At 44.1% G+C, this 24,148-nt stretch overlaps 1 protein-coding gene across 1 annotated transcript; it reads right to left on the bottom strand.

Moving 5' to 3' along the window:
* Window positions 1-488: 488 nt before the first annotated feature.
* Window positions 489-23,885, bottom strand: POF1B (POF1B actin binding protein; the record flags this gene model as incomplete). Its single annotated transcript, XM_082004201.1, has 15 exons — window positions 23,029-23,885; window positions 17,137-17,175; window positions 16,556-16,657; window positions 15,462-15,671; window positions 13,972-14,102; window positions 12,864-12,891; window positions 11,804-11,878; window positions 9,154-9,246; window positions 8,172-8,285; window positions 7,875-8,027; window positions 7,630-7,740; window positions 6,855-6,983; window positions 6,497-6,570; window positions 6,027-6,141; window positions 489-683 (listed from the first exon to the last, which is right to left on the bottom strand). Exons 1-15 carry the CDS (start codon window positions 23,866-23,868, stop codon window positions 489-491), a joined length of 2,409 nt encoding a protein of 802 aa, XP_081860327.1. The 5' UTR covers window positions 23,869-23,885.
* Between the last annotated feature and the right edge of the window lie 263 nt (window positions 23,886-24,148).

The raw sequence follows: 24,148 nt of genomic DNA, 5'->3' as shown, positions 1-24,148 counted from the left end.
CCCCAGTAAATATTTAAGAGAATTTGTGATGGCTGCTGTATTGTTACCGTGGAGGTGTCATGATTTTAAAAGTGCTTCATGTCAAATCACAGTAAAATTTGTATCTCAGTGCTTCCACAGATCCCTGCTCTGTATAGTCTGCACTTGTGCCCCGCCTGGCTCCGTCCCCTGGGCTGGCAGCAAGCCACCTTACCCAAACTGATGAAGCCTTTAGGATGGGATGAAGTGCCCCACAGGCAGGTCCTGCTGCTTCATTTTCGAAGCTGACAAGTTCCTACATGGTGGTAGGAAGCAAGTGAAGGAGAGACACTACCACCACGTGTAAGCCGTGCAAGTCCTTTGACATAAATGTTGACTTGAATGGTAGAAGTTGGTGGTATTGTATTGTATTACTTGTCCTGAAAACCCTGAATGCTGTCTCCCATCACTGTTGTGAAGTTGCATGACCTCTGTTCTTTGAAGGTACTCTTAGTAGATGTGATCATCTTTCATGCATACGTGCTTTCGTTAGCAAAGCTTACGTATGTCGTGTCTTTCACCACATTTTCAGTAAGGGCTTTGACGACGTTTTGTTGAGAACAGGCCTTGCTTGTCCCACTGTTCCAAATGTGTCCCTGCAGCAGCACTGAGAGGGTGAACTGCCTTTCCCAGCGTTGGTCATAGGATGCCGTCATAGGATGCCACTGCGCAAGACCAGAGTCGGAAAGGTGGCGTGTGCTGTAAGGCTGTCGACTACCTGGGAGCACTGCCTTGAGGCAGTTCAGCTGTCCCCGACCGTGTTTGGTTTTCTCCTCTGCCTGCTCCCGTGGTGCACCGTGTGGTCTACAAACACATCACGGTTGCTTGAGCGAGCAGCGAGTGTCACGAACGTGTGGAAGGGTGGCTCTAGAATGTCAGATTTGTTTGCTGTGGTTTTTTTATTTGAGTGACAGACAAAGAACTGCTAAAAGCCAGGAGCAGTTAAAAATGATTCATGTCTTGATCACCATCTGTATTTGTCTTTCTTCAGGTTTCAAACACCCACAATTAAAGGGAATGAAATTGAGAGAGAAAATACAGAGGAACACCGGCAGAGCACTCTCAAGTTAAAGGTGAGTTACTTGACGTCGTATTCAAAGTCTGTGTCAACTCTTCAGCCAGAATGCTAGGGGGGTCAGTAACTTCTGAACCTGTGTTTGGCTGTTAGTTTACAGCTGAGGCAGATGAAGTGTTCCATGTTGCATTCAAAGGTGTGTCAGTAATGGAAACCAGAAGACAATTTTCTCCTACTCTTCAGCGTAAGAACAAGAAACGCTGCATGCTGTGCAATCTGTTCGGGCAGTGAGGGTTTATTTACTAACATTGTTGATAAGGACAGTCTTAACAGTGTTATGTAGTGTTGCAAATATGTGAAGTAAACGCGGTCTTTGATTTTTCTAATTTGTTCGTTAAAAAACACAGAAGTCATAGTGGGACTACCTGAAAATGAGGTGAAAAATTCTCTCGGGTATACTGTTTGTAATTAGGGTGATAACTAGCATTTACAGAGATGAGTAAATGTGTTTCTGGAAACTCCAGCAGATAAAAGTGTTTGTTAGGTAAATCAGTTTCAGTTCGATAGAAGGGGCGATAGCTGAGACTACAGCAAATAACATAGACTTTTATAATACTAAATTCGGTTTTTAAATAAATCTGGATTGAAAACAAAACTAGCCCCAAATGGCCGTTATGCTATCCATATCCATCTAGTTCAGCTTTTTGGAGAAGTGTCTGTTGTGTCGTGTTCTGTGAGTAAAATGTGTTAAGAGCATCTGCTCTGTAGCATTTACAGTGCACAGGAGTCTTAAAATACTCTGACAAGCCTTAAAGCTGATCCTTGCTATGCAACACACTGTTGGCATCCATCTTTCCTCATTAGCAAATGGCTTTTTTTACGTAGTAGGTATGTTATCTGTCTCTTCAGGTGTGGGCAACAGTTGTCATGTTTTCAGATTTATCAGAATGCCAGCTCTATATGCAAATCAGTTCATTTGCCTGATCTTGGCCTTTGTTCTGAAGTGCCACACCACACCCAGCAGCGCTGACTACTTGGAGCCTGCATTTTTCTGTCCTTTAAGGGCGTTTACTTACTTGCGTTATGCTACTACATGGTCGTCAGTCATACAGAGTTCAAGAAACACTGGTCAATGTTTCTGCTGTCCGTAGCTTCATCCGAGCTGTTTGTGTAACGCTTCCAAATAGTCAGGCCCAGCCCCGATCATGGCAAAGCCCACAGTAAGAGTATTTTGTGTTTCCTTCAGTCAGGGTAACTGCTCGGTTATGCACAGGTAACAGTGTGATGGCATTAAACAGATGTGTTTTCTGTTTCTTTCTATGGTTTGGGTCACCAAAGGTGAAAAGCCATTAGATGACAGTGTAACTACAATTATTTATCGGGATAGACTACACTGATGCTATTCTGTGTCATTAGTATATTAACTCTGCGTGTATCTACCTTACCTTACATCTAAACACTCCACAGAGATGAGGCGGTATTTTAGAATCTAGTAGTCACTGATTTCAGTGGGGCAAGGCACTCCTCAAACAAGGCTATTTAATTTTCAACTAATGAAAACCTCTTCCTGTAGAGCTAGGCTAAAGTGATTGATTGTCCTGTGATGGTGCAGGCTCTTGGCTTTTGAAAATGCAGGCCCATCTTAGGCTGGATGTACTGAAAGAGCAGTTGCCACCCTTGGCTCATTCTGCCCGTTGTGATGAGCATGAGGTCATCTCTCACAGCCCAGCACTTACTGAGCAGAGGACTGGCAGCAGTAGCAAGAAAAGGACCCAGCACTATTCCTTTACTCGTTCCTCTAAATGACTCTTTACAAGTTGGCTAAAAAACGAGGCAGTATCACACCACCTGAAACCACCCCCTCTGGCCTCCCAGGTAGACAGGAGATGGCTCCAGCACAGACAGACACAATTCAGAAAGTTACACTGCGGTTTATTTCATAGTTACATGTAGCCTACAGCGTTCTTTCACCACTAAACATTGTCTATGGTATGTATTATCTGTGAACAGAAACAGGTGTCTCCAGAAAGCAAGCAAAGCAAGAACCCCATGATAAAGAGCTGGCACCCTTTGATTGCATAGTTTAAAATTTCCCCTATGATTCTATGCACTGTGTTGCTTAGACAGCTACTTAATTATTAATACCAAATCATTTTGAGAGCATTTCTGTGGTCTTGCGAGGAGCAAAAATTGTACCTGGAAGGTCGGTCTGATAACGAAATTCAGTCTATGAACTATTTTCATACTAAGTTTTTCTGTATAAAAATATATCAACTTCACGAAATTGTCAAGCACAGCAAAATAAATACTTACGGCTGGTTTGGGGGCTTAGAAGGGTTCAGCTGACAACACATCAACTCCGAGGTCAGTAACATTCTTTAACATTAGCATTTGCCCAGTCAGGTCACTGCACTAGGTAACTCTGCCCACTCAGTAGCTAAGGGTGCGTTCTGTGTCTGGAGTAAGTTAGTTTTCCTTTGCATTTTAGCTTCCCGTACACAGGCTGGCGTAAGGGAAGCGTTTTTCAGCAAGGCGTTTGTGACGTGCCCCATGAAGGTGCGTTCTGGGGTTTGCTTCAACTTCAATAGGCAGCAGCAGCTAAACCGGCAACCTGTGAATCTGTCTGTGTGGAAACCAACCATGCAGCTTGTAGGGGACTTCCAATTTGTATCGTCACTTCGCAGCGTGAGGAGAGAGGAATGTAGCTAATTAACAGTACAACGTGGAAAAAGTTTCAGACTTGTTCCTTTTGTCTCTTTGCTGGCTGCAGGGCTGGGTGAAGAACAGGCGTTAGTGATGTCAAGAAATGCAGCCCACAGAAGCATGGCCTACCGCTCTCTTCGGAGCGAAAAGTAAGTAAGTGCACGAAAAAGTGCAAGTTATATTTGTACACAGCTGTTAGTGGCAGATGATGGACACAGGTAACCGAGTTCGTTCTGAGGAGGAGGAGACAGTGTTTTCCATCGCCTTCATGCTTTGATGGTCCTTAATGTGTTCCCTAGCCTTTCCCACTATCAGACCGAACCTTTTCCTGATGCAGAAGAGCAGAAAGTAAAGCAGTTTTAGTCGTCGTGAACTCCTTTGAGCAGCTCTGACAGCTTAGGGATTTCTTTCATTCCTGAAAGCAAGCAGCAGCTTGTTAGAAGATAATAAACAAACAACTTACTTATTTCTATATATAAATCAAAACTGCCTGGTACGTAAAGCATGTCTCATTTAATTAGGTATTTATTTTCTGTAGCAGTTTGACTTGTAAAATGTCTCAAGAGGTCAGTGAGCCTTTCCTCCTTAACAAAGGCTCCGCGTGTCCGTGCTCATGGCGGCCAGTACTGGCAAGGTCAGAGACACGTCACTGAGCTGTAAACAGTTCTGCTCAGTGAGGGGCAGATGCTGAGACTGGCGTGTTTCACTGCCCCCAGCGAGCACAAACCCATGGACAGGAGGGTTTTTTGTACTTGGGGAAAACAACCCAGAACAGGAAGTTATCAGATACCTATGTAGTGCAGATGATACTACAAAAAGCTTTCTCTACTTTAACTAGGATCGATGTTAGAAAGAACATGTAGCACTTTCATTTGAGTATCTTAAAAGGACTGAGCACAATAACCAGTCATTGCTTGAAAGACACTTTTGTACTGAAAGGCTACTCCCTTTCAGTACAAAACCCCCACTGCTCAGATACCAGTCAGCAGCACTAGTTGGGAATGAATGCAGATGCAAAGGTCTGGCTGACAGTACATATCACAGGAGAAGTCCTTGTGAAGCTTGGAGTAAAGGTGAAACTGGCACTTCTCAAAGTGGACTTACCAAGTTTATCTTATCTTGCAGCAAAGTAGTTTTGTTTCAGCTGAAACTTGCATTAGTAATTGATAGAGAGCTTGGGAAACTTAGAATACAGACAGCTCTCAACAATACTGATCTCTGCAAATGCAGAGTATACTCTTCTCCATTTTTTATAATGGAAAGTATGACTAACTTACCTATCAGTTTAGGAGGGGAGGGGGGTTGGCTTTATTTTTGTGATTTCTTTAATCCTGTTTAATTCCTTGACATTTCACTAGGTTGCAATGCAATTGGATGAGTTTTACAGATCAGTAATAAAACTCTGCTGTTTGCCAGTGACCTCTTTCTTACCTTTTTTTTTCCTTAATCCTACACCAGGTAACATCCTTTCAGAACATGCCAGATGCTTTACCCTTTGTCTGCTCACGCATAATTGTCTTTTGGTCGTGTCCCTCCCCAAAGCTACTCTCTTACACGTGTTTATTTGTGCTGCTCTGCCATGCTCTTGTCTGCAGACTTCATCAGATTCCACTGTTCAGAACACGCGGTTGTGAACTGGCCCTGCTGATCTTCCTCAAGCCTCTACCTCGTATTCAGTCTTGGCAGCATTACCTTCTGCCCTGTCGCCCAGCTGGTTTCTGCAGTCCTGTTTGCTGTTTCTACTTTGAATCGCTCCTTCAAAAGTCACCGCTGTGGTGCACTTCGCGGGTTAGTCACTGCCCTGCCTCAGCGTAAGTTTCGGGAATGCGGGGCGCAGCGTGTTTCGGTAGCAGTTTGGCGTTGTTAGTAGTGGTGATTCAGAGGAATACTGCCCACCCAAAACACTCCTTCACCTGAGAGCACAACACGGAGCAAGTTCCCACCCAGTAACTCCGCAGTACAGAGAGGGATGCCTGGAAGCCTGCCTTGTGCGTGAGGGCAGGGGCTGGTGGTAGAGCAACACCACTTCTTTTTTTAAAGGTAATTATGCGTCAGGGAAAACAAGGAAAGGTGATTTTATTTATGCTCCACCCAACAATTATTGCCGCCTTGCAATAGACGGTATGGTTCCTTGACTTTCATCAGTCACTTTGCTTTTTGCAGCCTAGTTAGTTAAATAAACACTCTGGCTTTCTCTCAGCTGTCAATTTTGGCTAGTACTTTCTTTGAAGTTAAACTGAATACTTGGGAATTTCCGAGCCAGTTACAGTCAATCTCTAGGTAAACTTACGTGTTTCCATATCTCTCCAGTCCTCTCAATTACAATAGTTTGTGATTTATTGACAGGTGATGTAACCTTGTAGTCATCGGACAGGAGACCTAGAATAGGGTACTGATTCCTGTACCTGTATTAAAAAGAGTTGCACACCTGTAAATGACACCTGCGTAGCTGTATCCAAGTCACTACCTCTGATCTCGCCACATCGTCCTTCCAGTTAGTAATCCCCAAAGATCTTCACTAGCAGCTGGAAAGCTAATGCTGTCATGTAAATGTCACCCAAACACGCTGGCCACCCCTCCAATTGCCGCTGCAATGCTTAGTACTGAATCCTCCCTGGACAGGCTCTCCTTGCCCAACATTTCCCCCGCTGTGTGGGACAGGCAGTATTAAGAGAGTTGCAGGAATAACTTGGGAAATAGCGGCTATACAATGGAAAATCAGAAGGATGTATTTTTAAGAAAGGTGAATAACTACATTACTTCTTAGTGATGATAGCTGTTACACCAGGGGACTGACTGCCTGATAATTTCTCATGCTTCAATCTGAAGAGGTCCTGAGAAAACCAAAAGTAAACATTCAAATGAAATAATGTTTTCTGAAGTATTAGTTCACTCAAATCACAACAAAGTATTTGCAGAAATTCCTCTCAACGAACAGGCTGAAAAAGTCTTGTCGTTTCAAGAGTGGCAGCGAAACAGCACTCGGTTAAAAAAAATCCCAACCCCGATTCTGAACCAGGAGGGTACAGGTGACTTCCTGCTACGTTTCCACCTCCGCAGTAAGCAGAGGCTTAAATATACAATATTCTTAGAAGATCAGTAAGTTGTATTATTTTACCTCTTGCTGCTGTTTAATAAAAGCATCTTTCTCCTCCAACATCGTTGTCAGTTCATGCAACCTGATTTGCAAGTCACTGTTACTTCCTTCTCTTCTTGATATATCTTGCTGGAACTGGCATAACTGAGACTAGAAGACATATTTAAGGAATAATTAGGTGTCTGGTGCTCCTTGCAGGTGACCTTTCAGTGTGCACCCAGGACCCTGGATGTATTTTTTTCATTAAAGTCATGAACAGTAGGACCCAGTGATTTTCAAATAGGAATGCTGAGCTGCACAGTAAATTAGCACAGAAAGTGCTAACTGGAGTGAATTCTACCAGTATCAATTGAATAAGTTTATAACTTGATAAAGTAATGCACCACCTGACAAGCTGAACTGGCTTCTAGGGTGGTAAAATATTACTACAATGATTTAAATGAGAGACGTTTCCTACATGTAGTTTTGACTGCGATTTATTTTTATTTCCTGTTGGGTGTCTTCTAGTTTTTTCTATCAGGACATGCAAAATACCCCTTTAGGAAAGACTTCTAACCTGATTAATACGAATTTTTGCATCTAAGGAATTGTATTTTTTCTTAAATCACAGTTTTATGTTCTACCATAAGGGTTTCTGAGCTATCATTAGAGTCTATGTAAGAAAGTAATTGCAGAACCAGAAGATATGTAAGAAGTACAGATGGTAGGCCTTTCCTGTTCCTTAATTTAAACATTACTTCTTTGCTTGCAGTCGTGCAAGGTGAGGAAGACACACATGCCAGGTGCATCAACTTACCCTAAGACTGCGGATCTCGCGATCTTTATCCTCTCTCAAGTTATTGATCATCTCTACGTAGCGGCTCGAGAGTTCATCTGTGGTGGTCTGCAGTGTTGGACTAGAGCAGGTCTACAAGAAAACAAGAGTAGTTATTTATTTAAAAACAAAAAAAAAATTTTTGTCATTGATTTTCATACGTTATTGCAGCTGTATCTATCTGTGAGTAACAGCTACTGAACACAGAGTAAAAGTGAGTCCGTTACCTGTAGTTTAAGGCTCTGGATCTCCTGCTCCAAGGCACGCTTGCAGTACTCCAGTTCCTTTAGCTGACAATCCTTTTCTCCCTCGCTGAGCCGAAGAGAGAGGAGCTGTTCTTCCAGAGAGCGACATTTTGCAGTACTCTCTCTGAGGCCTTGCTGGGAAGCACAGAAGTGGAAAAGAATGCACGGTGTTGCTTAAGGAAGTAATAGGATCACACACATACCCAAACGTACACCCGGCAGGCATACTGGCCGGCTTTTGGCTGACTGTAATTACCCTGGAAATAGTTTTTGATTTACCTGCTGCTGACGATTATTCTCTCTCAGAGAAGTCAACATGGTTTCATATTCTTTTACTTGAGAATCTTTAAAAGCCAAATCCTTCTTAAGTAAGACACTGTCAGCTTCTAACTTCTGTAAGACAAAAGCATTTATGGTCAAGAGCTGTAATTTTTCAGTAAACTTTTCCCACATTCAGAGTGCAACACACAAAGTAATCAGTAAGTGATGTTTTACAACTGAGAAAATACTCCATTTTCTTGGAACTATGGCCTTTAACTACATAGCGCAGAGCTGCCCATCACTGTAGTATCTGTGGCTTTGTGTTGTGTGGTAAGCGCCGGGATCCTACACACTGCTTTCAGTCTGTCCCAGGAAGAATTATCTGTAGTTACTGAACGGAAACCAACAAAACCCTCAAAATGAAGACCACCTGACAGCACAGCCTCCTTTGTTCTATGTTAAGGATGACAGTTAAAACTCCCTCTCCCCTCCCAAAACTTTCAATTTCACAAGAGAGTGCTGTGAAGTTTCCGGTGGTGCTGAGTGCTTGGGCTGGTGTGGGACATGTCTCTGCTTTCCTCTTTCTTAGTCATCTACTGTCTGTATCCACAGCCATAGAGCTCCAGCTTCCAAACTGCGCTGCTGGTACTCTGGACACTGACTGGAGTTGTTAGAGCCACCAGCTGACAACAGCTTTCCTGTAGACATGCACGCATTGTATGTACCAATTCAGAGCTATACATCTAATTTCATGCAGCAGTCTTTTCCTCCTTTGACAGTACTTTTAGGCTTCAACAAATCGAACACTTGAAAACAGCTGCTAGAAGAAATCTAACCTCATCCACGGTACGAGTCTTGCAAGTCCATTCATAAACCAGCCACTTCCATTGAAGCAACTAAGGCCTGGACTTCACAATTTGAATTTCATCGTAACTACTACATCCTACTGACAGGTAAAACCAAGTGGATGAGGCCACGGGAACCGAACAGTGTGGCTTACCCCCAGGTCATCCTGCAAGTGGCAAAGCTCTTCGCGCAAATTTTTGAAGGTGGAAAGCACAAGTCTCAAAGACTTATCGGATGTCACTCTCATCTAGGAGGGGGAAAAAATGAAAGTGTGTACTTCCGATTAATTAGTAAGCTTTGTTTACAAAATACACTTGACAATGGGCAAAACAGAAGACTGCTACACAGCTGAAAATAACTTTACTCTTAGAACTACTGCGCGTCATTCTTCAAAGTGCCCACAGTTTCTACAAAGAAACACATGGTCAGGCACTTTGTTCTGCAAATGGCATAGTTTTTTAATTGCTGCTTTGTAACACAGGATAAAATTTTTTAAACGGAAGGGACAAGAGAGTAAAGAGCCGCATTTGTACACCAATAAAGGGAAAAATACACATGTTAACACTGCACGGTCATTTTTGGAGCATTCAGAGCTTTGTGACTTAACGCTGATTTAAAGAAATAACCACCCTACCTGAGAAGCCACAGAGGAATAAGTCATCATCTTTGAGATCTGGCAAAGCACGCTTTCAGCCCAAGGGCAAGAGAATTTAATTAACATTTTTTAAAATTTACATTTAAAAAAGCCATATAACCAACTCCTCCTTTTAAAAGGAAAAAGATCCCAAAGATTAAAGGAGTCAACTGGCTGAAAAAGGCAGGCAGTAGTGCACAACAGCCTAACACTCTCTTTTTTTTCTTTTCATGCATGTTAACAGCTGTGTATTGATTCCTGTTAAAACACAAATTGTTGCATTTCATGGTACATTTCTAATAGTTGAAAGAAGAAAGCGTGACTTTGAAAGAACACACAATTCCTCAAATCTTCGACTCACCTGGAAGGGCTGAATATTCTATGCAAAAGATGTATTTTTTATTATCTGTATTTTATCTATATTATCATCAGTATTTTGTTTAGTATCTTTTATTCTGTATTATTTTATAACATTATTACAAAAATTAAATCCTCCTGCCTGTTTCTCTTCCTCCAACACTTTCCCTTAACTTTATTTGTTGATCATTGAGGAAAAGGTATCAAGAGCTCCAGCAATATGGCAATGGTCGTGTTCTTTTATCCCCACTGGTGCTATTATGTGACTGAGGCTTCAAAAATAACATTTCTAGTGGAATTTCAGTTTTGACTTACTGTTTTGTTGGTTTTACTGTGAAATCTACTATAAGAGTAGATTAAAAGAAGGAATTAAGTCAAAATGGTTGAATTTAGACTATAAAAATGTAAGTAAGCCTCTACTCAGTAATTACTTGGTGCTAGAGGTTGCTGAACTCCAGAGGTGTCATGTACTTCTGCAGTGAAGTTCTCCGTGCTGAGCCTCTGGGCATACCCGGAACAGTCTTTTAGCCGAGACAGTTTGACACCCTTCTCAGATGTATATACATACGACAGAACTGTCCGAGAGGCCTGAGAGGTCTATAGTCTGAGTGCACCCTTCGTACCTATGCTGACAAAATCCAGCTCCCCAAAAGACATTTTAGCTGCCTTTTTTTTTAAGCATAGGTGGGAGAATGTAAAACCAGATGGACTTAACAGAAAACAGGAAATACGTGTGTCAGCTTTTTCACACCGAGGTGAGCTGAACCGGCTTCCTGGGACAGTATTCTCACATGAGGTCATGAAATATTCTGATGTCAGTGTCCTTCTCTATTGTAAAAGAATCACAGAGTAATTCAGGGTGGAATGGACTTGGGAGGCCACCGTGTCCAGGGTCAGCTGTGAAGTCAGACCAGGTCGCTCATTCACAGCTTTATTGCAATGGATTTTCTAACCGGGAGGCGATCCTAAGCTGCGGCTCGCAGGTAGGATCACCTTCCCCTACCTCAGGAGACCAGACCTACACACCGGCTGAGCGGTGCAGGTTGGTTTGGATCCTGTTCTGACATACCCACATGTCCAGTGGTTCTGGACTTGACAGTGGGATCCATGCTACAGCACTGGTTTTAATGTTTTATCAAAGGGGGGAGCCAATTCCAGCTGGCTGTCTTCAAAGCATTTCATAAAGAGGTCAAGTGTTTTTCTCAAAACACCTTGCAGAGAGTATCACAGTGCTAGGAAGCCACAGAGTGAACAACCATTCTCGGAGCCTTGCATTCTTGTCCGACTGCCTTACAGCCAAGCCCACGTGGCAGGCTGAGGTGGCTGGGTAGCTGAAGAACAAGATCGGATGAAACGCGAGCGCCATTTATAAATGGAACCAAAGCAGAAATGGTTATGTTTTGTTACCAACTGTCATAAGCATGCCTCAGAGGTCAGTGCTGTGTTGCAGGTTTTTAACCAGAACATACTACTAATAGTAGGTGCCTTTAGCTTTTAAAGTAAAGCATTAATATACAACACAAACAAAAGATCAAAGATCTGGGGCTCCTATAACTGGTCAAAAGCCAAGATGGTTTCTAGTGAAACTGCAAGAAAGCACCAGTAAAGTGCAATTTAAAGTACACAAGTAGTCTGGAACCAACTGCCACAACGTGTCACTTGGAGCCACCCGTATGATTCCATACCCTTTACACCAGAAAAAAAGGAATACGTGAAGCATGTTACGTACACAATCCCTGGTATGTGTAAGCCAACTTCTACTCTTGCAAGTTACTACAGGCTTCCACGCACCCCCTCCACCCCACTCAGGTACCTGGAGGAGATAACGAATCTGCTGCTTTGTTGCCTCAGACAGTCCTTTGGGAATTAAATCTTCAATATCTTCAGTCTAAGCAAAGGAGGGAGGAAAGGGGAGATGTCTTGATTAAGAACTTTGCTTGGTAGATCATAATGCAGTTTCTTCATTAATTACACAGCTCTATTATGAAAAACATGTTTAGTACGAGGCAAATAAGAATGAAAATAGATCAAAGTGTATCCAGAAAATTTTCAAAGTCTTATATATGTGTCATATAAAAACTGAGATGAAGTGATACATGAAGCATATATTTAAATCTTTGCATTTAACATTTATTTTAAAAGCAGTATTCAAAACAATCCTCTCAAGAAAACAACAGCTGCCGCTGAAACAGAACTCACAGCAGTTTATGATAGGAGCAAATCGCATGTTTCTAAACAAAAACAGACTGTCAGTAAACAGAAGATGACCAGCGTGTCACAAGAGATGCTGCCACGGATTACGTGGCATCGCTTCATGTAAGTTAATCCTAGACCAGTATTTCTGCCACATACGCAATGCCTTGACAAGTACCGTGGGTTCCAGTGACTGTTGTGGCCTGGTTCACTGCAGGTGCAGGCAGTCTGTTCACTCGGCTTCCCTCCCTGCCCTGGCTGTGAGAGGCAGCTGCCTTCACTGCTCGCAGCGCATGGCCGCACGTGCTGCCGAACAGCAGCTTGACTGGCAAGAGTGAAAGATCCTTTGCAAAAAACGCGTAGTGAAAAGACACGGAGCTGTGTGCGTTTGTTTTTCAATGACACCATTATTGGCACAACAGGAAAGACTTTCAAGATTTGACTCATACTGGAATAATGCAAATTGTTGATGCTTCCTTTCAATATTATCACATTTACAAATACATGCCTAGCAGTAGGTTTCAGGCTCTGAAAGTTATTAACAAGCAAGAATCATGAACTAACAAAGACCAGCACCCTTCATTTAAACTGGTGTGGCTTCATTTGCTTGAAGACCCACACCTTTGTTATTAACACTGCATGTCAGAGAACAGCTTGCTAACAGCGTGCCTGATGCTTACCTGACACGTAAATTCAATGTCACGGTTCCTGTAAAACAGACAAAATCCAAGGGACTGATTAACAGAAAGCTTGTTGAGAACTTGAAGAATTCATGCCCACATTCAAAACTACAAAAAGATGATCTTTAAAATACAGAGCAAGGAAGGTTCTTTACCAGATTATGAGCTGTCACCTTCCTTTTAAGGTGCTATGCAACACAAGCTGTTAAATATGACTCCGTGTAGAAATATCTGAGGAGACTGGAATACTAAGAGCAGTCCAGTTAACACAGGCTAACTATCTCCGCTTCTTAGGGCAGTTATCCCAGTTGTGTTCAGTTAACCCAATTACACTCGTGATTGGCTGGGTCACGGTTTACCCAGAACTATGCTGCAATATACTGGCATGCCTGAAGCGTTAACTTAGCAGTGTCAGGTTTTTTGTGATGCTTGAGTTCCACTTTTCCCCTGCTATGAGACCACTTCTCTGATTTCAGTGAACTTGCAAAGCACCAAACGAGACTGGGAGTGAGCAGGGAAGAATGAGGTAATCATGAGGGAAGGGGAAGAATGAGGTAATCTTGAGGGAAGAGTAAGAACGTTGTGAAGACTCAGATTCCTGGATGCTGTGGTTCTGCATTTCTTTTCAAAGACAATCTGTAGGGCTCTACATGCTTGACATTAATTTGCATGTAGATACTGAGCTTTATGCCTTACGATGGTCATCTTTTAATGCATGAGGTAACACCATGACAGAACAAAGGAAACAAATTTGGACATTTGGGCTGTTTCTTCCGGACATAGTAATAGGATTGTATCATTACATGTATGTCAGAGCATGCTGTCAGTATACTTGTTTGCTCTGTATGCTAACAGCGTAGGATATGTAATTCTTATTGCATATTAGTCCAAACAATTTGAAAAAGCATCAAATTCAATAGATCTTCTTGGCTTACAGCATTGTTACATCTTCAGTTACTCAGAAAATTAGATTAACGTGTGAAATACATTCAGTTCTAGTTGTCAAGGGTGGGGGGAGGAACCAACTTGCAAGCAATACTGTCCTCTGAACTGTGCAATGCGAGGACTTCTGGAATACCAAAATGACAGACAGATACAAGGCCAATACCTTCCTCCTATCTTTTCCACGTGCTGTAGTAAACAACTGTACAAGTCATTGGTCTTGCGGTTCAGCTCAGCCAGGAGCTCACCAAAGTAGCGGCAGTCCAGCTGGTCCTTATTTTCCTGAGAGCAATTCACCTAGCAGAAGATACGGAACAAGATCGTCACTGAGTTACCTTCTTCGAGATGAAAGCTGAACGTGAAAATGCTACAAGTACGATGGATTTGGTTTTGTTTGCTCTTACTAATTTGCAATTTGTTTAGACTATTCTTTTCCTTGATATTGAGTCTTCCATGTATTGAGGTTTTCAGTAAACTATACACAAATAAATTACTTCCTTTACAACAAGAAATACGCAAAGTATTATCTCTGCAGCAATGTCATCATCATTCTAACATACAAAGTGTTGAGAATTAGGAAATCTTTCATTAATATACAGGTTTCCATAGCTGTAGTGGGCAAGATGCCTCTGGGCAGCACCCAGGTAAAACCAGCTGGGTGCGAGATTCACAACTGTAAAAAAGGTGTTTGTATTGCCACAGTTCAAATGTTTACGTACAAGAACAATAAAAGAATTTAAACAGCAGCCCAAAGTGAGTTTACCTAAGCTGGTTCATGGAAGTATCCGGCTATGGAATATTCCATGTAGCTCTAACACCAAGGTCACAAAGTCTGTTTGTCTTGCCACCTATATACTGAACAGATGCGTAGGGAGGGCTGCCACACTCCCTCCCCCAGCTGAAGTAACGTGTACGTGTACAGCAAAGCATCCTGCAGCCCTTTGAAACTGCAGAACTTGCAACCTGCTGTGAAATGAAGGGCAAAGGAAGCTAGTTTTGTGCTTCCAGTGAATCTATGTCAAATACTTCTACATCAAATTGAGATATATTTGAAGTCCTTATTGATCAGTTTAGACAGAAAGCAATCCTGAATTGATACACATCCAGTTTAAAAAGTAATGTATCTTTTCTCCAAATCTAGAGGCGTAAGCCTTACGCTGCTCAATCTTTGTTGTACAAAAACTGACAGATGAAACCTGACTCAATCAATGGGTAACGCTCCCAAATAAAGAAAAAAAAAAACCACCACCAAAAAAACAAACCAGCAAGACCTAACACATTTAAAGGACAACACAATGATGATCAGCCAGTACAATTAAGCCAGTACAGACACAGGTCTACGCCAACAAGAAATAGGATACAACACCTAAACCAGCTTTTTTTTTTTGTTTTTTTTGATTAGCAGCACCTGCCAAAGTCTTGGACAGTTCTAGACAATGCAATCACAGCATACAAAGAAGTTACCTGCAAAGGACACGCAAACTCTGCTGTTTACTAACAACGTGTGCGTGGTGCTTAAGGACCCGGGTATGATTTTGAACAAAAACTTTCTGAGATTGGGGATTCACAGTTTTATGTTATCTGTGAAGTTTTGTACTCTGCATATAAAACAAAACCAAATTGTCTCTAGTAAAACATTCAGCAAATGATTCTTACCGGTTCACACGTTTGAACCGTTACTCTCCTCACTGTATTTCCTCTGCAGTCATCGCTCACCGGAGTTATTTCACAAGGGCTACAGGTCTGTGTCTGCTGGCACTGGTGAGTGACTTGGGACTGCTCAGCGGGCTGGCAGGGCTGGGCAACATGGCACTGGTCGGCTTGCTGGGGAATCTGACATTGGTGGGAAAATTGATACTGCTTCTCCTAGAAAGAAGAATGAACTTTTTTAAGCTGCTGGACAAGATGGAAGCTTAATATGAACATATAAATGAATGACGTGTTTTTGCATGGAAAGACCGATGACAGTTTCAGCTATTTTAATAATCCTAATAAAATTGCTTCCTTTTCCTAATTGAACATGAGTTCGCCTCTCGCTTTCATCCTTCAAGGTTATAATTCCCAAATTTTAGTAGCTGCAAATGAAAAGCACGAAGATTTGCCTTTCCTGAGTTGTATGTTTCATTATGGTGTAACTCTTAACATACTTGGGCAACGGGGACCTCCATTATTTAAAATTAAACGCATGCATATCCTGTTTCATTAAGCTCCAGTTGAACTGAGTTTTTATTACTTCAGTTAGAAAAAAATTTAGTACAGGAAACGGCTTGAGATGTTTTCCTCTATAAATGCTTTCAGCAGTTCCAGATTCAGAGTGTACCATATATAAGGGACACATGTCTTGTTTTTATAATCAAGAAAAGTGCTATTTACAAAACCACCCACCAAAAAATTTGTCTTTTCAATTCATTTTGTGTAAAAATTTGTATTGGTTATTCTGTTCTGAAGCTACTGCAAGAAATTAATTCTCACTCAGTATTCAGATAAAGACTGACAGTGCTACAGATACAACAGCAGTTTTCATTATTAGTCTGAAATAATACATTCTTCGTAAAAATATAGCAAACCTTCCAACTTCCGCTCTCCTTACATACAGAAATTGTTTCATTTACTTTGAGAATGTGTCCTAAACCTCAGCAAGGCAATTCTCAGGTTGCCAGGAGTTCCAAACAAAAAAAACCCAGGAACATTACTTTTCTACTACCATCTGAATTATCTTTTGTAATAGAGAACATAAACAACGAACTTACTTGGTGGGGATTTAATAGCTCATACTTTCTTATTGTCTTTTCATAGATGACATTGTTTCCAGGACAGAAATTCCCCCCTCTAAGAAATGGGGATAACGGCTCCTGTAAAACATTTTAATAAAAACATCCGTAAACGTTGTCAAACAGCAAATTCAGAATTAGTGTAATTTGGACTCAAAAATCATACGGGATTTTTGTAATTTCAAGACATATATCCTTTGAGATAGTTCTTTAAGATATGTACATTTGAGTGCATGTCCATTTGGAAAAGAAGTGACTGTGCTTCTATCTAGACAACATTTGAAATAAACGTAGTAGGAACAGTTAGACATTAATCTCCGCTAGCGATACTATTGAAGCATAGTAATAGAGCCTTAACTGCTGAGAGGTGGGAAGCCTGACTGGCGATTCTGTAATATTTTCAGCTCCTAATAATTTCTCTCACAATCAGAGGTATGGGCCATGTGATATCAAAATATTTAGCAGCCCTGGTGCAGGCAGCCGAGCACTTTACGAAATCCAGATAATTAAGGAAGGAAGAGTGACACAAGCAGAACTCCAGCACTAAACAGTTTTCCTACCTGATCAGGATTCTCAATAATAATCCTTCGAACAGTGCCCTGCAGGGAAGAAAATAAGTTTCAGTGATTACTGCCCTTTAAAACCTTTTATGCTCAGAGCTCAGGCTTACATGTATTCCCAAATTAATCTGCATATGGTCATCCGCTATAAACACATTGCGATCCACTAGCCAAAATCACCTAGAAATGTTTTAAATCCAGGGCCTTTCCACCCCAAAGGAAATAACCCATATACAGCATGGCAGTATGCAGTCTGTCACTCTCAATTTTAAGAGTTTGTTTTCTCTCAGTCACCTCTTTGCAGGTCTGAGGAATTAGTGCCAACAGAACAGGATGCGAATCAAAGCTGGACTAGGTCTTCACGGATCCCATGTCTCTATTCCACAGACATTCTCTTTTACATACGGTCTGTCATATTACGTACCACGGTCAGCTGGTATAAACCGATGTACACCTAAAACACTCTTTGTTTCACCATGGGAAGAAAATTTGCATTTGGCTAACACACCGAAATGAAAGAGGCACAGGAACTGCTCACAGACCACATCAGGTCACTATCCAATCGTTCCAAAAAGCAGTCACAAAACTCCATAATTGACACCTACGAAAAAAGACGCCCGCACGGAACATTTCCAAGTTTCTGAATGAAAAAATTAAATATGGATTTCTGTAATTTAGGAAGGCGTAAGTGGCAGCTGGTTTCTTCATTTTCAAATAGATTCTTTCACTTTTTTTCCCAGCACTGTCTACAAGCAATTGCAGTCTTCCATTTCATGGACCAACACCAGTTATAACAAATGGCACACATTGCCTGAAGTCTTCACATCCAGTTCTTTATCCGAGAAAGCAAAAATTCCCACTGAATGTAATCTAAGGATTGGGCAATTTGTTAGTTTACAGCACACCAGCTATTCTTCCTCACAGTAACACATCATTTCTTCCCTTAACCTGTAGGCAGTGCTTGGAAAGGGTGTATTGCTGCAGTTCAGTCTTGGAGACATTCTTAACTGCACAAGGGCAGCTCTGAAGTAGGTCAGGTTTCCAGCTGTGAACTGTTGCGTAAGTTTAGGAAGCCTGAAGCAGTTTTCCAAATCTCCCAAGAGTGAATCGTAACAGCACCAGGAAAGAGAAATCGAAGTAGAAAAGAAACTGTTTCAGCAGCAATCATGATAATTAAGAAAACTCAGAATTGTAACTGCTGCAGAAAACTTAGAAAGCTGCTTACTCCTCCTCCCACACGCCGTGTACCTGAGGTAGGTCCATCAAAGAAGGGAACCCACCGACGCCAACAGAACTCTCCGTATCGGGATCTAACACCGAAAAGAGACGACACGGAGGTCTAGAACATACAGCCCAATTCCTACACTACTTTGATACCTACAGAATCTGAACTAAATGTAAAATACTTTAAAAAAATGAACGCCCGCTGGCGTTTCCTTTACAGCAGTTACGCAGGAGGCATACCCCTGACAACCAGTACCTCCTCTGACCCAGGCGAGGCACCACGGGCTCTGTCCCTCCTGGAGCACTGCGGTGCTGCGACACTACGAGTGCCACGGGAGAGCAGTAGCTGTTCTTGTTCAGAGTTCACTACCATCGCACGGCGCATGGGAACGCATTGTGTATGAAACTAGAAAGCACATTTCCAATTTACAGAAAAGCTGGACAAACATGCCTAAACTAAATCATGCTGCCACAGGGCTGTGGAATACGTAACTCACACAGCCTAGTTTAGAGGGGATAATTTCTAAAATTACTTTATCTAGTTCCCTATGTGTTCTCAGAGGAATGCATTCAGAACTGAGAAGACTAGAGCATTTTAAGTTGAAATATACTTTTATAATATTCAAAAGAATGGTCTAGTCGTATGTGGAATATTATACACAACCTAAGAATGTTTTGCTTGGATAAAATTACGCTTATTTTTAAGACAGCCAAACTCTTTCATGTCCAAAAAACTCTGATGCAGATACATTTCCCTCGCTCCATCACAAAAAAGATTGGCCGGCCCTTCCTCCCCTACCAGCCAAGCAGGCTTGACTCGCACGGGCTGTGAGAGAACCCAGAAGCCAGAAACCCTGCGAGACAGTGCCAGCCGGAACTACCCACAGGTAATTCCTTGCTCTGCAGAAGGGACCCCAAGGCCTCCAGAGCTGTGTCCTCGGCAGCGCGAGCGCGCCGCAGGAGGTACAGTGCCATGGAGAAGGACCTCGAGCTATTTCCATAAGGGGCATAGCTCAGGCTGCTCTCTAGATCTCCTATCACGCTTTGGAGATGCAACATTCTGTAACTGGAAGAAGGAAGGAGAGGGTGGGATTTTAACTGGGAGAGTCCAGTTCAGTGGCACGACTGGGTTTGGGAATTATAATGATCTAACCAGTCTACATTTATAAGGATAATTTCAAAAGGCATACGCTAACACTTTCATAATGATTTTTGCTAGTCTTTAAGATTTTTAAGTAAGATTTTTAAATTTTAAGGTAAGTATTTGATAGATTTATCCAGTTATCGTGTGCAAATTTTATGCAAAAACAATCAATACACTAACTTTTATTTCAACAAGTTTCCCTTAGCTTCAGACAAACCAGTGATTAAGGTGAGAATTTCATCTATGTCAAAACCTTTTATCCATAACGTATTGTCTTGTTAATTACAAGCAATTCAGTCATCTAATCAGAATTTATGAGTTACATTTGGCAGCTGAAATACAGAAATGGCAGGCTACGTTTGAGGGCTGTTTCAAGAAATACAGACAAATCTTACAAGCTGGTTAATATCATCCCATTTTCACAACGGGAGGAGAGAACCCTTAGCACTTCACAGAACCGCGCACAGCCATGAAAAGATCTTACTCACAAAATTTCGCACATGGATAGACAACTCCTACAAAGGCTTTCAGGATCCTGCACTCTGCACTGACAGCAGACATCGTGTGTGTGCCGTTTCATGTATTATTTTTTCATGACCATGGTGAAAGGGTTCATACGTGTAAGCCATACTGGAGGAGGGTTTATTCTAAACAGCATTCTTCATTTAGATCAAGCAGATGAGAGCAAAATTTGCCGTGAATTACTCCAGATGAAGCTTGCCATAGCTGGGACTAGCATTTGGCTTCTACATCAAGCATAAAACAAAGTTAGACCAAAAAAGTAAAGAAAAATAAATCCTGAACCACAAAAAATACAATCAGGTGTACTATATACACTCACCAGTTACAAATTTTCCCTCCCTCCGGCTTATTAGAAATGTACATAAACACAACAGAATGCACCAACCAACTGACTAAATAAGAAGTCAGCATATCAACAGTGACACAGATGTTTGTTATTGATCTACAAAAGCTCTGCAGAAGTAAATTAAACATTGCTCAAAGATAGCCCTTTGCCTTACCAACATTAAGAAGCTTAAACTATAGCTCTAGACTGCCATTAACTGGAAATTTTAGCGTTCAGTTAAAACATCTGTGTGAGTCAGGTATCGTTACATTATTCAGTTTATGCAGCTAGATGTGATCTGCTCAAGGGGCAACTGAATCAACTCTTCGGAAACTTCCTACACTCCTCCCAGCACTTCCTTCTGACAACTCCCATTCAGCACCAAGTATGCAACTTCTGTCTACTCCCAGCTGACTTCCCTGTTTGTTACTGTTTTCTTCTTTAATGACTTCCTAATAACCTTTATTAAGCACCTTCCCTCTCCACCATTAAAACTACAACCCTCACAAAGCCTGATTTGAACTACACTCTCTTTTGTCTTCAAAGTCTAATCCAGCAAAACACTTCAGCAAGAAATTATTTTTCACCAGCATGACTTAATGGATTTAGTGTCTAAAACACATGTTGAAAATTAAACATGCTTTGTACAACAGAGACAGCATTTGAGTCTATAATCAAATTGTTCAGGCACTTATCGGAGTAGAGGAAGCCTGTGACTGCAGTATTTATTCTAATGAATATTTAATTAATTGAACGCAATTCAGACTGCCATCTAGCCTAGTTGAGCAGATCACTTATCTGGGAGGTGAGAGACCAGTGTTTACACTCTTGCCCCACATCTTGCAAAAGAGGGATTAACAGCTGTGATTTAGCAGGAATGTGTCCGTCATATCCACATCATGTAACACTATTGGTGAAGCGGCTCGCTTTCCAGAATTTACAGAAGCCATCCTACAGAGGAAGGTAGCCCTGAAACTATGCAAATATGGCTTTGAAAAGGAGCTCAGAATTTATTTTTAAACCGTTTTTTTTCTCTAATACATCCGACTGTCATTAATAGCACTAGAAGTGGGGTTAGTATGTTATACTCAATAGGGTAACATGTATTTGTTTCAAGTTGAACTCTTACTTCTTTTTCCTGTGGTGTACAAATATTTCACTATGAAAAAGAATAGAAATTAAGACCAATACAAAATCTGATCTCCTCTTCTGTTTTTATAGTCAAAGCTGTTTTTAAGTTATTTGTTTCTAGTTTTGTTTTTAAGAGTTAGCTATCAATCAATAAAATTGGTATTAAAATTAAAATATTGTATTAAATTCCATCAATACCTTCAAGCCATTCCCTGAATACAGAGACAGCAGTAAACCTGCTAAACTGCACTGTGAAGACTTTTAAAGCAAAGCTAAATTAACTCTTGTTACTTCCCTACCTGCTTAGTCGCATGTTATTAACATCACCGACTCAAACCATTAAGCGCACACACCTTCATATTCTGTTTACATGAGTAGCACCAAATAAGCATGAAAGTGTTTTTGTGAACATCCCACAGGTGGGCCTGGGAGCACCCAGAGCCTGCAGCTCCTGCTCCGGCCGGGTTTTTACAGTTCCATCGACAAAATGGGAGAAAATACTGCAAGAGAGTAAGGAATTTAGAAGTTCAAGTTTAAAAAAAAAAAAAAAAAAGCCAAATTGGCGTTGCCGAACAGGAAACAAATACAGGATTGACGGCTCCATTCAAAAAGCAAACGAAAAGGAGAAATTTAACGGGAAGTAAAGAGTTCTGGATTAAAGCGAGTTACCGAGGAAGGAAGCTTTCCTTACTCGCCTGAGACAGGAGTCGTTTCTTTAGCTGCCTGTTCGGTAGAAGAGACCTTCCTGCTCTCACCGCACGACGAGCCCGGTCGGCGCGGCGGGGCCCGGCGGGTGAGGGCTGCGGGGGGCCGCCCGCCCCCCCTCCCGCAGGCTCATAGCCCACCACCACTAGAAGATTAACCACACCGCGGGTTTGGGCATTGTCTCAGGACAACCTGTTCCGCTCCCGGGCGACGGCGGGAGCCCGCAGGGAACTGCAGGGCCGAGCCGTGGCCCTCAGGGCATGGCGGGGCGGCGAGCGGCCCAGGCCGGCCCTGTCCGCCTCAGCCCCCTCAGCCCCGGTGTTTCCAAGACGAGTGTTTTGCGGAAGGGCCGAGCGTTTGCGAAGCCCGTCCGGCGCACGGACGCGGCTCTCCGCTCAATCTGCGGTGAGGCGCCTTTTTCAAAGGAAAAGCGCCAGGCACCCGCGGGGCGCATTGTGAAGGGCTCGGCCGGGCTCACTCTGCGACAGGCTGCGGCGCGGGGCTCGCCGCACCGCCCGGCCTCGCTCCCCGCGGCAGGGAACCCGTCCCGTCCGGACCCGACCGTCCGCCGGGCAGGACCTACAGGCGACCCGCCGCCTCCCCGGCGGCCCCAGGGCGTCTGGCTCACGGCCCGGCGCCGCCTTTGCACCCGGAGCGGCCTTTGGCTTCGACGCCACCTCAGCCCGTGCGGGAACGGGGCGCCGCGGCGGGAAGCGCCGCGGGGCCGCCGGGCGGGCAGGTGCGGCAGCGGCGGCGCGGCCCAGGCCAGGCGGAGGGGAGCAGCGCCGCGGGAGGGCGGCCGAGGGGCGCAGGAGACCCGGCGACGCGTGTCCCGCCGTACCTGTTGCGGCGGGTCGCAGCCGGGGATGACTTGCTGGTAGCCGTGCGAGCACTCCAGCGGTGAGGCCGCCCGGGAGGAGCAGGACGCGCTCACCCGCCGGCAGCCGGGGCCGTAGGCCCGCACCCGGTCGTACGCCACGCTGCTTTCCCGCTGCTGGTGGGGCGCGGGCTCGAAGCACGGCAGGGGCCGCGGCGGCGGCTCGGGGCACGGTGGCGGCTCGGGGCACGGTGGCGGCTCCCGGCACGGCGGGGGCCGCGGCGGCGGCGGCAGCGGCGGGGGCTCCGGGCAGAGCGGGGGCTCCGGGCAGAGCGGGGGCCGGGGTAGCGGCTCCGGGCAGGGCAGGGGGCGGCGGGCGGCGGGCAGGGTGCTGTAGTGCTGCTGGCGCCGGTAGTAGTGGTGCTGCTGCTGCACGTGCGGGGGCAGCGTGAGGGGCTGCAGCTGCTGCTGGCCCCCGTACATCCCGGCCGCGGGCCGGGCCGCGCCGCGCTCGGAGGCCGCTGGCTCCGGGGGGAGCGGGGCGGCGAATGCAGGCGGGAACCGGGGCAGGGCGGCGATTAGTACCTGCGGGAGAGCCGCGCCTAGAGCAGGACACACCTTCGGGTGGCAGAGCCCCGCGGCCGCCTCCGCCTCGCCGGGCAGGCGGCCAGCCGGCAGCGGGGGGCAGCCGGGGCCGCCTCTCGTCTCTCCGTCGGCGGGAGGGCGCAGCAGGGGCGCAACATGGCGGCGCGGAGGCGGCCGTCCCGGGCTTGTTTTGCAGCGGTTCACCGTTTTTCTCGCCTTCGGGTGCTGCCTGGCGAAGGGCTTCTCGCAGCAGATACCGCCCTGGTACAGCACCGTCATGAAACCTCGCTAATAGAACAAAGGGAGAAAAATAAAGCATAGTGCTGTTTAATAAAGTCCTTCGTTACGAACCTATTTACAACGCGTGTAGGGGCAGTGTAAATACATAGTCAGCTGCTGCTCAGTTGAATGACGGCAATACTGTCGGCGGGCGGTTACGCACTGCCCCGCGGAGCGAGGCTGTTCTGACTGCCTGTGTTCCCGCCTCTGCAGCGCGGGCTGCTCAGTGCAGCCGGAGCACGACACGGCGCCTATCCAGCGGGGATGGAGTGTGCTACTT

Source organism: Phaethon aethereus (assembly GCF_964289735.1).
Source record: "Phaethon aethereus genome assembly, chromosome: 10".
Classification (NCBI taxonomy): Eukaryota; Metazoa; Chordata; class Aves; order Phaethontiformes; family Phaethontidae; genus Phaethon; species Phaethon aethereus.
The sequence above is the reverse complement of the archived record's forward strand: the minus strand, read 5'-3'. Positions and strand labels throughout refer to the sequence as shown.